Source organism: Mauremys reevesii, linkage group 1, assembly GCF_016161935.1.
Source record: "Mauremys reevesii isolate NIE-2019 linkage group 1, ASM1616193v1, whole genome shotgun sequence".
Lineage (NCBI taxonomy): Eukaryota > Metazoa > Chordata > Testudines > Geoemydidae > Mauremys > Mauremys reevesii.
The window spans coordinates 7,197,030-7,210,324 of record NC_052623.1 but is presented as its reverse complement, the minus strand read 5'-3'; the positions used below and the strand labels follow the sequence as shown (position 1 = coordinate 7,210,324).

Sequence of the window (13,295 nt, the reverse complement as noted above, 5' to 3'; positions counted from 1 at the left end):
TTTGAAGATCTCATGATTTTGAAGCCAGTCTCATGATTTTGGTGGGGCCCAGCTCATGGTGTTGGAATGCTTGGGCTGGCAATACCATGAACGTTTTTCTGCACTGGTAGCACTAGAGAATCACTTTAGGGCTGCTTCTCACTTCAGGCTGGGAGATCCTGCCTCAGTCACAGGGGTTTTAGGAGTTCCCACAAGTAGGGAAAAATGTCCCTTGCCTAAGGGCTGGAGAGTCCTAGAGCTCGGAAAAGACCCAGGGTTTTCCTGGGAAACCTGATGCCCTCTCTCCTGCCTTATTCTGAGCTCAGCCCACTTGGGCGGTTGCCCCATCCCATTTCCTGATCTAAGGACAGCATTGACAACTCACAGACTAGAGGGAGATTGCAGGAGTGTTTGTGACCTAGAGATGACATCAGCGCCTGCCTGATGCCAGAGCAGCAACCTGCCCTCAGGTGTAGCCTGGGTACTTGGTGCTGCTTTGAGATTGTCTGTGTTGAGAGTGTCTTAGTGCCTGAGCCCGAGGAAATGAGTTCACTCCTCCTCTATCTGCTCTTTGCTGTCTTTTATGCTGTGATCAGGCTCACCATATCTGAGGTAAGTGAGACTCCTAGAGAGATGGAAAGGCTGGATTGATGCCAGCTGAATGCAGAAACCAAACATAAGTATTTTTCAATCAGCAGGCTCGGATCATCTCCACCCAAGAGTCCTCAAAGTGCTGGCTCAGGCAGTTATTGGCCCACTGACATTAATTTTTGAACAAATTTAGGATTCCTGAGGGAATTCCAGAAGGCTGGAACTGTGCTAATGTTTTGTCAACATTCAAAAAGCTACGGGAGGTTGGCCTGGCTTCTTATAGGCCAGTTAGCCTGAAACAATGGACAAACTGATATGGGAATCAATCAATAAAGAATTAAAGGACGGGAATATATTTAAAGCAGGTTAACAATGTTTTATGGAAATTGGGCCATGTCAAACATAGATGTGACAAACTTAGACTTGTGTAAGGTGTTGTTTTTCATAGATTCCAAGGCAAGATGGGCCCATTGGGATCTTCTAGTCTGACCCTCCTGTCTAACGCAAGCCAAAGAACTTCCACACAATAATGCCTACTGCATACCTTTTATTAAAATGTCCAATCTTGATTTTAAAAATGGCCAGTGATGGAGAATCAATCCACCATGACCTTGGTCAATTCTTCCAACGGTTAATTCCTCTCACTGTTAAAAATGGACACCTTCTTTCCAGTCTGAATTTGTCTAGTTTCAACTTCCAGAGGTCGAATTTCTCCCCCAAGGTCTGAATTCCATGCATGGTATTGGGGGTTAGTTGCATACCCTGCAATCCTAAAACCTGCAGAGTTTTGTCATCTCTGCAGGAGAGAGAACTTTGCAGGCTCTCTCCTTCAATGCTTATAAACTCTGCAGGCTCCGGGTACCAGCAATCCCTGTTTCTACAACCCCTGGATTGTTCCAGTGACCCCTGTTATGGGTCGTGCTGTGTGCGCTACATTGTCTGCATCACATGAAAGCACAATGCCTACCCATGAAGCATCATAGTGCAATACTCTTCCATAAAGAAAAACTTGCCCCTGGCCCCACATGGCAATCACCTCTGGCTCATTGTTCTCCTGGGTTTATTGAGGAGTTCTCTTCTAACCCTGGTGCTTTCTCTGTGTGTGGCAGGCTCTTCGGAGGAAGAGGAGACACAAAAAGAAAAAGCAGAAACCAAAAGGTAAGCAGCCCCTGACCCCACAGCTGCGGTGGCAGACCCCAGCCCCATGCAAAGCAGAGAAATAGGGTCCATTTCCCCACCTGCCTCCCCTCTTCCTGCGAAGGTGCAGTCGTGCCCAGAGTCATGCAGAGGCACTGGCTGGGGCTCCATTCACAGGCTGCCTCTGAAATCTGGGGCAATAGGCTGCTAGGAAGCAGAGGGTGCCCAAGCAGTTCAATGTCTCCTTTATGTCTCACTTCTGGCAGCTTTTGGGTGCTGTGAGGAAGAGCTGGAGGAGGCTGGTGCATCCCTAGAGACATGGTAAGCAGTGCCCCCCTCCATGAATCTGCAGTGGGTCAGTCCTCTCCTTTAGTGCCATGCAATTCATCCCCAACCAGGGGCAGTAGCCTGAATAATCCCTCCTCTGCCCCGACCTATGTACCATGCAAGCAACTCTTCTCCCTTAGACTCCTGCAATTCATTCCCACCCAGCAGAAGTTGCCATCTCTAATCCACCCCCACGCATCGTACAGTGGGTCATTCCCCTCCTCGAGCATCACACAGTTCATTTAACCTGGGGCAGCGGTGGTGGAGGGGTAGATTGTGTCGACTGGACTGGACTGGACCATCCTCCCCTCCCAAGACGGGGAGAAAATGTTTTTTGGGAGCAGCCCCATGCAGGCGAGGTAGAGAGATCAGCAGGAAGGCTGGGCTTTCTGGTACAGTGAGTAGGGTGAAAGGGATCCAGCAGCACTTGTGTAACGGCCCCTTCTCCAGTCCCCCAGCAGCAGTTCCCAGCAGGATTTGAATCCTGGCCCTTCAGCTCTGCAGCATAAAGCACCCCTTAGAGCTGAAGAGGTAGCTGTATTAGTTGGCAGCTATAGTAGGTTGTTATCCTATATGTTGATTAGCTTCTGTGGGCGGGACATGACACACGCTGCCAGTAGGATACACTCTCACTTCCTCAGCACTAGACAGGGCTCACCTAACAATCCAGCTAACCCCAAACCAGGCCCGGGTATTGCAGGGGAGGAGGCTGCCTCAGTGGAGAAGGGGACAGGGAGCCTTTCGGTGCCGCCCCTCTGGGTAAAAGAGGGCCTGAGGGCAGGGCCTGCACTCAGTTATCTGCTCTCTCTGTTCCACAGCTGCCCTGTGCACCTGGAGAAGCTCCCCTTGGCTCAGCGCCTCAGGCTGGTTGACAGGAGGCTACAGGACGTGGCCAGACACCTGGATGAAGTTCTGATGCCGTAAGGCAACTGACCAGGGGGCACCAGACTGGGGGCTGGGTGGGAGGGGAGAGTGAATGTAGAGAGGAGGGAGCGGGAAAAACCAGACACTCCAGGATCCTAAAATAACAGGGAAAAAGCCCCTAAGAGGCTTTAGCTTCCAAGGTGAGAGACCAGTGAAAGTGAGGTGAGGAATTATCAGAAATGAAATGCAGAGACTGCAAGTTGGGGTTGTGAGTAGGATCAAATCCTTCTGTAGGGCAATATCTGCCAGCAGGCGACTGTCTAGAACCTGCCCGTGCTGTGTTTGAAGGAAAAAGCAATCCAATGACACCCTGCAAGGGGGTGTCCACCCCACACAGCACTGGAAGGGGCTCAGGTGGCCAGGCAGGCCCATGAACTCCACAGGCTGCACCTGCAGGAAGAGCCGGGGAGCAGGGAATTGATCCCAAGCAGGCTCAGCTGGCAGGAACAGACGGGGCCTATCAAGCCAGGAAGCTGGCACCAGACAGGGGCTGTGGCTGGGAAAGGGCAGCTCCTCCCTGGGAAGAGGGGGAGTGTTTGGAGCTGGTGCACCCAGAGCAAGGAGGGAACCAGGGGTAGTAGGAAGCAGTCCAGGCTGGGAGAGGAAAGCCCAGAACTGCTGGGTTGAGGGTCCCTGGCCTGGAGCCCAGTGTGAAGTGGGGGCCCAGGTTTCCCTACCAGCCACCGAGGGCACGGCATGGACCGGCGGGGCAGTGAACAGGAGAATTGTCTGGGTCACTGTGGGAGTGAGAGTGATCACATGCGACAATTGGAAGGGGAATTGACCTCGATAGCTAATCCCCAGAGTAGGCACCAGACAAGCAGTGAGTGGGACACCACGTGATACACCCCAAACACGAGTCATCAGCCAGGACTTTCAGGACCATAGCCCAGACCTCCACCACCGGAGAAACTCCATTAACTGGGAGCAATAGTAAGTTGTTAGCCTCTAGGGTATCATCCATTAGAAGAGGACAGTTTTCCAGTGGGTTAGAATGTAAGAACATAAGAACAGCCAGACTGGGTCAGACCAAAGGTTCATCTAGCCCAGTATCCTGTCTTCCAAAACTGGCCAATGCCAGTGCAGCAGAGGGAATGGCCAGAACAGGGAATCATCAAATGATCCGTCCCCTGTCGCCCATTCCCAGCTGCAGACAAACAGAGACTAGGACACCATCCCTGCCCACCTTAGCTAATAGCCATTGATGAATTGATCTAATTCCTTTTAGAGTTTATAGTCTTGGCCTTCTCAACATCCTCTGGCAAGGGTTACACACACATGCTCACATCTTCCTCCCCCAAACCAATTGTTGTTAGCTAATCTTTCTATTAAAATAGCAGTAGATCCCCGATCATGCTCAAGGCCCCATTGTGCTAGGTGCTGCACATGTGCGTGTGACGAAGGGGTTATCGTTCTAGATAAAATGAGTGCCAGCTCCCCCTCTCAGTCCTTCCTTACCCAGCTGATGTCCTCGTGTTGGGGTGTGGTGTGCAGTGCATGCCTAGGCACTGCCCCATTGCACTACAGTTGGAAGGCTGTGCCCAAGCCCTGCCTTTGCTCAGCAGGGCCGTGTCCCATCTGTCTCTGTCTGCTCTCTCCCACAGGCCGAGTGTGTCGACATCTGCCACGAGCCAGTTCTCCTACTCGTCCAGGGAATCCACCACCTCTCCCCTCCAGAGTCCCAGCTCCTTTTCCCTGAGAGAAGCCTCCGTGACTTGGTCAGAGCCCCTCTGCCACACAAGGGAGATCATGACTGTCACAAGCTGGGAAGGATCCACTCATCCCATCCAAGCCCAGCCTCTCCCCAGGCCTCCTGCCCACAGCAGACGAGACCGGCGAGAGCAGAACATAGGTCTGGACCCGATGTCAGCCCATGGCTCAGACTTCAACATCCGACAGAAGCATCTGCAGAGCCAGCTGGGGGCTCCACAAACCCCCATCCCGGGGGAGCCATTGCTGGGTGAGCAGGACACCAAGCAGCAATGGGAATTCAACACAGATCGGCCCAAATGTGGATTTCCAGCAAAGGTCCCAAAGCCCCTGAGATGCGACACCAGCCCTCAGCATGCACAGGAGATCCAGGAGCCATGGGTCTGCCCCTGCGGACCCCTGCCCCAAAAGGCCCACAGGATTATGGCATCCCCTGATGCCATCCTGGCCAGGCTTGTGCCCATGGAGTGGGTCAAACTGCAGGATCACGTGGCTCAGAAATGCTTGGAGATCCAAATGAAGGCTTTTCCTAAGGTGGTGAGAGAGTCACACAGAGATGCTCCCCTCCTGACAGAGACTGCCCTGCCTGGGCCACTCCGCCCCCCTAGGGAGCCAGGCAGGCACAGGACAGCGGCATTCCCAACAATGGGACAACAGCCTGCCAACCCCATCGAACTCCACATAAGGCGTGAGCATCTCATCATGCAGAGGAGGCTGCTCACACTGGATCCAGAGCCCCCGACAAAGCTGCCTCACGCCGGCCAAGCCAGGGGAGCCAGTGTGGAGTTCAGTGAGATGGAGACTGATTTCCTGCACACAGGGAGGCAAAGCACAAGCTCCTCTTCTTCCACACACCCTCCAACGCCAGTGGAAGATACCACCATGGAGACCGGCAGGAATGATAGCGCGGCAGGAAACCAGACTAACCCAGATCGCTGCACTCTGCCAGCAGGGATGGATCTGACATCGCCACCTCCAGGAACCACAATAGCAGAGAAGACACTCGAAGCGACACTCCAGATTTATAGGAGCGAGTTGAGAAAGCCCCTTACGAGTGTGAGCGGCACCAAAGGGACTGAAGAGAAGCTGGAGCTGCACATGGAGAGGAAGGTTACCTTGGGAGAAGGCTCCTGCCTGGGGCCAGGGGCACAGGCAGGTGAGAGCAGGGCAGATCTTCCCAGGACCCAATGGCACCAGGTTGCCCCAGAGGCCCCAGGCTCTGAGCAGCTAACAAGATCCACCCTTGACTCTCTCATTGCTGGGCAGGCTGCACACGACCTGCAGATCAAGCACCTGACGGAAATGTTGAGCAGCTCCCGCCCCTTGGCGGGCCAGGTCTCAGTTTGCCAGCAGTGCCACAAGGCACATCCAGGAAAGATGAAGGGTAAGAAAACTCCGAAGGAGACATCTGCTGAGCTGCATGGTCTTCAAGACATCATGGATTCACATGGTTTCGATGGCACTGTGAATTCAAAGCTCTCCAGGGACCAGCCGCCAATCAGAGTCTGCAAGAAGTGCAGTAAGCTTCGATGGAAGAGACCAGCTGGCTCTGCAGGTGCTGACTTGCCCAGAAGATCCCATGGAATTCCACAGCGATGGACTCCAGGAGACTCCTCAGCATCATCCAACCACAAGATACCAGTGGTGTGGCTCCTTCCAGCAGACAAGAGCAAGACGCAGGATGGAATGGGGAAAACAGCTTCCACCAGGCAACCAAAGATGGTGTCCATTGCTACGAGTACAACAGAGCTTTTGCAAGCTGGGGAGAAAGGAACTGGGAATCCTGACGGTTCTCCCCCAAAGTCACCAAAGGCCTCCAGAGCTAGGACACCATCCCCTTCAAGGAGCAAAGTTCTCAAAGAGATGTTAATGCACCTGAAGCAAATCTTCAGCAAGCTTCAAAACAAAGTGAAGTCCCGAATGTCCAAGGACTCTTGTTCCAGAACACCCGACACTAAATTTACAAAGCCACCCTTTTGGAAGGCAAGGGCCTCCAAGGGTGTCCGGTTTCCATCCTACTGAATTCCACCCTGCCAGCATGCCCACTAACAGAAGGGGCCCACAAATTCCAACATCTCCCTATTATCCAGTGGGTCTGGTAAGCATGGGCTAAAGTGGCTGAGATGAATGGCTTGTTGTCCTGGGACACAGAGACTGATGTATAAGAAACTCTCCTTGGGGTATCACATTTAAACTCAGATTCCAAGATGAAGGGGGGTCTGGGGGCTTGGATGAGATTGAGGGTGTGGCTAGCTCACTGGCTTTGTTACTTTACCTCATGCGGTTCAAGAATCAATCCTTCCTTCAAGAAGAGCTGATACTAAATTTACAAAGCTACCCTTTTGGAAGGCAAGGGTCTCTAAGAGTGTCCGCTAGTACTATTGGGGCCCTACCGTCAATCAAACCCAACCCAGCCCCATGACCCCCCAAACTTCACCCCTCGAACACTTAAGCCCCGCCCACCTATCACCAGAAGCCCCACCCATGGGGGTATTACTTCCGGGGTCAAGGTGGACACATGGCCGGAAGCAAAGTGTGTCATGTGACCCCTCTAAGAACTCCTCCCGCTGCTCTCTACCAATCAGGAGGGGTTTCGTCCCCATTGGCCTGCCCCAAGAGGTGATTTGACCAATCAGGGGTGTTCCAGGGTGGGGTGACCCATCCGGATGTGGCTCGTGTGACTCCTCTAAGAACTCCTGCCAATGCTCTCTACCAATCGCGATGGGTTTTGGCCGCATAGGACCACCCCCAGAGCAGATTTGACCAATCGGTGGTGTTCCGGGGTGGAGTGACCCTCCCAGATGAGGGTCGTGTCACCCTTCTAAGAACTCCTCCCAGCGCCCTCTGCCAATCAGAGCGCAACACTATCACCCCATAAGTCCCAGCGCCGGGGCAGAAGAGGCCATCTTTTACCAAGGATGCGTGCTTTAGAAATCATGGAAACATGGGCTCCTTCACCATCCCTGTGAGCACTTTGGACTTTGTTTTAGCCGCGAGGGCCTTTGGGCTTTTGTGGAGAAAGGGCTAGATCAGCGACAGTTCCCACGACGGCTCTTTGACTCAGCCGTTGATGGATACGCCAGAACCCGAAACCCAAATTCTCGTGAGGCACCCCAATGAGCATGAAGGCCTCTCATTTTTCACCCCTCTAGAGGTGGAAGGCGAACACAGCTCGGGGGAGTCATCGGAGAACGAGGTGAATGGAAAAGACATTGCTCAGGTAAATGAATGATTAAGAAGTGACTGTTGATGATGGGGTGTAATGAGGTTAGGAACCGGGGGGTGGGGGGGCTGTGTATGTTTAAAAACAAGCAGTGGGAACTTACACTGTTTCTTTTCTGAAAATCTCTCGACAGCTTGATGATGCCTTTCTAGAGGAGCCAGAGGCCCTGGACAGCGTTACATCAAGCAGCGAAGATGAACCGGGCTCTCCTTGTTTTTGCTCAATGCCGATACAAATTGTTGAAGAGGACTCCGAGGATGACAGCTATGAGGAGTTTAGGAGGCTTGGCATGGAACTAACTGAGCCAGTGCCACGTCGTGAGCATAAAAAAGTCATGCGGACTATTGTACGTGTTGCTGTTTATGCTGTCCTTAATCCCGGCCTTAGGGAAAAGCTTTCTGAAGATTGTGAGGGCCGTGTCATAGATGTGCCAGCCCAACGGCGCCATGACTGTGTGACTTGGACTTCAGTAGATCTAAACTGCAAGCTCCGGGGCCTGTGTGCTGAGCTGTATTTGGAAAGCTTATTAAACACTGTTCTTGCCATAGGTTATGCTATGCAATGTCTGTGCCTAACCCAAGAACATTTAGCATAAGGGGTGACCTTGATAAATGCTGTGCAATTTAGTGCAGACTCTGACCGTGTTTTAAAGAAAATGACCAAACCGGAAAATGTCTGCGTCACATTATTGACTTGAACTGGGACCGTATAGAACATGGTTGCAACCAAGGTCCTGTAGTGGCACCAAATCTTATGTAAAGGGGGTCATATAAGGGGTCTAAGACCAGGTTATGGGTTGCTGGTTATGATTATGCTGTCTGTATGCATGTGTCATTTTGTAGTTGAAGTTATGAATATTGACTCTATCCTGTCTGTATTTCAAACTTATGCTGTGCTTCTGGGTGACATCCCAGACGAGTTGGTGTTGAGCTCTGCCTAGCCTGCTTGATGGCCCATTAAGGACCATCAGTTACACAACTGACCCATTGAGAGAAGGCAGATGCGCCTTGTAAGTCAGCAAAGTATGCAGGGACTTGTCCATATGACTCCAAACTCCATTTTGCTTGTAATTTTCCACAGTAAGGACAAAGAGGTGTTCTTACACCTTGAAAAGGTTATAAAAGGCTGATGCCTCATCTCCATCTTGTCTTCAGTCCTGCTTCTTACCTCTGGAGGGCCTTTGCTACAAACTGAAGCTCTGAACAAAGAACTGATGACCCATCCCAGCTGGGGATGTACTCCAGAGACTTAATTTAAACCTGCAGTTTATTCTATCACTGCTACAAGCCTGAACCAAGAACTTTGCCATTACTGTATGTAATTGATTCCATTTAACCAATTCTAGCTCTCGTCTGTATCTTTTTCCTTTTATGAATAAACCTTTAGATTTTATAGATTCCTAGATTCCTAGATTCTAGGACTGGAAGGGACCTCAAGAGGTCATCGTGTCCAGTCCTCTCCCCTCATGGCAGGAGCAAATACTGTCTAGACCAGCCCTGATAGACATTTATCTAACCTACTCTTAAATATCTCCAGAGATGGAGATTTCACAACCTCCCTAGGCAATTTAGTCCAGCGTTTAACGACCTTGACAGTTAGGAACTTTTTCCCCACTCTAAACCTCCCTTGCTGCAGTTTAAGCCCATTGCTTCTTGTTTATTCTTAGAGGCTAACTAAGGAGGACAAGTTTTTTCCCTCCTCCTTATGACACCCTTTTAGATACCGGAAAACTGCTCTCATGTCCCCTCTCAGTCTTCTCTTTCCCAAACTAAACAAACCCATTTCCTTCAGCCTTCCTCCTAGGTCATGTTCTCAAGACCTTCAGTCATTCTTGTTGCTCTTCTCTGGACCCTCTCCAATTTCTCCACTTTTTCAGTACCTGTTTTCCCTCAATTACAAGGTTTCATCCTGTGAGTTTATGGACGATGAAACCGCGTGTGTGTCTTGGAAGCACGCAAAAGACCGGTCCTCTGTCTCCGGCAATGCCAACGTCTTCATAGCCTGTTTCACCACCGCTTTTGCCTGCTTAAAACTATACAATCTCCTAGAGAGGTTGCAAGAGCGGTGCCTGTACCACGACACTGTCTTGGTGATATTTGTGAAAAGGGAGAGTGAGTGGAATCCCCCTCTGGGGGATTATTTAGGGGCAACAACCGGTGTTATTTTTAACCATCTCCTTAAACCATTTTCCATACCTTCAAAGAATGTGAAGGGTTAACAGCGGGTCTGGTATGTATAGTTCTGTGAAATGCTTGTTGTAACTCTTTAAAGTCAGGTAACACATCAATGTAGCAAAAGATGTTATGGGCTGTAAAATATCTCCACATCCTAGTTTTTAAAGTTCTGTTAAATCGCTCTACAACCCCTGCTTTAACTTCATTATTAGTAACAAGATGGTGAACTCCATGCCACTTTAATAATCTGCTTAAAGGTTTGTTGAAAAATTCTTTCCCCCGATCGGTTTGTAATTTTTGAAGCACGCGACCTTTGCTGAAAATAGCTTGAAAGGCCCTGGATACTTCAACACCCGTCTTGTCTTTTAGGCCTAAGGCCCAGGCATATTTGGATAGAATGTCTATCACTGTTAAGATGTACTTCAAACCGCTGCTGCATTTGGAGAACCGGTGCATATCCACCAAATTTGCCTGCCATTGCACATCCACATCTGAAACAATGGTCTTGTTTCTTTTAAAACGTATTTGAGCCGGTTTGTGTAAAGTGAAAAAAGAACAGGAGTCCTTGTGGCACTTTAGAGACTAGCAAATTTATTTGAGCATAAGCTTTTGTGGGCTACAGCCCACTTCATCGGATGCATGCAGTGGAAAATACAGTAGGAAGATCTATAGATATACACAGAGAACATGAAACAATGGGTGTTACCATACACACTGTCAGGAGAGCGATCAGTTAAGGTGAGCTATTATCAGCAGGAGAGAAAAAGAACTGTTTGTAGTGGTAATGAAAATGGCCCATTTCCAGCAATTGACAAGATGTGAGGAACTGTAGTGGGGGGAAAAATAAGCATGGGGAAATAGTTTTACTTTGTGTAATGGCCCATCCACTGCCAGTCTTTATTCAAGCCTAATTTAATGGTGTCCAATTTTCAAATTAATTCCAATTCAGCAGTCTCTTGTTGGAGTCTGTTTTTGAAGTTTTTTTCTTGTAATATTGTGACTTTTAGGTCTGTAATCAAGTGGCCAGGGAGATTGAATTGTTCTCCGACTGGTTTTTTAATGTTATAATTCTTGACATCTGATTTGTGTCCATTTATTCTTTTACGTAGAGTCTGTCCGGTTTGGCCAAAGTACATGGGAGAGGGGCATTGCTGGCACATGATGGCATATATCACATTGGTAGATGTGAATGAGCCTCTGATAGTGTGGCTGATGTGATTAGGTCCTATGATGGTATCCCCTCAATAGATATGTGGACAGAGTTGGCAACAGGCTTTGTTGCAAGGATAGGTTCCTGGGTTAGTGTTTTTGTTGTGTGGTGTGTGGTTGTTGTAGGTTTGGGGGCTGTCTGTAAGAGCGGACTGGCCTGTCTCCCAAGATCTGTGAGAGTGAGGGATTGTCCTTCAGGATAGGTTGTAGATCCTTGATTATGGGCTGGAGAGATTTTAGTTGGGGGCAGTGGCGGATTAACAAATTTGCAGCCCCTAGGCCCTCAAAAAATTGCTGTGCACCCCCCACCCGCACCAGCTCACCTCCGCTCCCCCACGGGAAGCCTGGGGGGGGCGGGGAGAAGAAGGAGAGTTGTTGCATGCTCGGGGGATGGCAGCGGTGGAGCAGAGATGAGCTGGGGCGGGGAGCGGTTCCCGCCCCCACCCCCGGGTTACTCCCCGCACCCGCGATCCGCAGCTCACCTCTGCTCCACCTCCTCTGAGTGGGCCGCTACTCACTTCTCCCTCCCTCCCAGTGCTTTTGCGTGGCAAGCCTGGGAGGGAGGTGGAAGGAGGGAAGCGCGGTGCACCTGGGGGATGAGGCGGGCCAGGGATTCGGAGAAGGGGCAGAGTTGTGGGGGGGTGAGCAAATTTGCCGCCCTAGGCCTAGGCCTCGTTGGCCTACGCGATAATACACTGCTGTTTGGGGGCTGAAGGTGATGGCTAGTGGCGTTCTCTTACTTTCTTTGTTGGGCCTGTCCTGTAGTAGGTGACTTCTGGGTACTCTTCTGGCTCTGTCAATCTGTTTCTTCACTTCAGCAGGTGGGGATTGTAGTTGTAAGAACGCTTGATAGAGATCTTGTAGGTGTTTGTCTCTGTCTGAGGGATTGGAGCAAATGCGATTGTATCGTAGAGCTTGGCTGTAGACAATGGGTTGAGTGGTGTGGTCTGGATGAAAGCTGGAGGCATGTAGGTAAGTATAGTGGTCAGTAGGTTTCCGGTCTAGGGTGGTGTTTAGGTGGCCATCATTTACTAGTGCTGTGGTGTCTAGGAAGTGGATCTCTTGTGTGGAATGGTCCAGGCTGAGGTTGATGGTGGGATGGAAATGTGTAAAGTGTAAGTGTCCTTCTCTGAAAGCCAAACTGTTACCTGTCTTCTATTTAAAGTTTTACTGTGCTTTCTGGCCACTTGAGAAAGAGGGTTCACCCCGCCGAAGCTCCCAACCTCCCCGGGGGTGTAATATATTTTCTTTAACAGAGCTGCCTGTGTAGAAATGACGGTTACTGGTACCATCTTTTACTAACACAAATATGAAGGGGGACACATTCATATTGACACATTGAAATAAATATGTTTTATTAATTGCCTGGTTTAACACGACCTTTTACAGCCGCCTGTAAAAATGGACACCACGACCCCTACCATAAGGGAGTCTGAGCTGGTTAATTCTTCCATTTTGTCCTTTTCTGGATTTTCCTCTTGCGATCTGTGTCTCAGACATGAGCAAAACCAGCTGATGCATGATATATTTCCTCCCAAAAAGTGGTGAGCTGGCGCTAGTTTCCACCGGTTCGCAGGAACCGGTTGTTAAATTTTGAAACCCTTTTAGAACCAGTTGTTCCAGGACAACCGGTTCTAAAACAGCTTTTAAATTTAACTAAAGCTCAGGCAGCTATCCACCCGGCCCCTTGCTCAGCTCCCCCTCTCCTCCTGAACGCTCCTCCTCCCCCTCCCCTGCTTCCCGCGAATCAGAGGTTCGCGAGAAGCCCGAAACAAGCAGCAGGCAGGTAAGCTGGGGGCAGGCATGAGGAGGGCTCCAGAGAGGCATAGCACGGCCCAGTCCGGCTCAGGCCGAGTGGCTCCCTCCGGCCTGGCCCCTGGCCTGGCCGTGGCTGAGCACCCCTGCTCAGTCCTGGCCAAGCACCCCCGGCTCTGGCCCCAGTGGCATCGGCCCTGCTGGGGTCCCGCGGCGCCGGTGCTGGTCCCAACCGACCAGCTCCGAGCCGGCCCGGCTCGGGCCCC

At 50.8% G+C, this 13,295-nt stretch overlaps 1 protein-coding gene across 1 annotated transcript; it reads left to right on the top strand.

The window, feature by feature from the left end:
- Positions 1-6,832: 6,832 nt before the first annotated feature.
- On the top strand, positions 6,833-8,674 carry LOC120395603. The gene is made up of 2 exons (XM_039520136.1): positions 6,833-7,888; positions 8,025-8,674. Exons 1-2 carry the CDS (start codon positions 7,739-7,741, stop codon positions 8,484-8,486), a joined length of 612 nt encoding a protein of 203 aa, XP_039376070.1. The 5' UTR covers positions 6,833-7,738; the 3' UTR covers positions 8,487-8,674.
- The last annotated feature ends 4,621 nt before the right edge of the window (positions 8,675-13,295 follow it).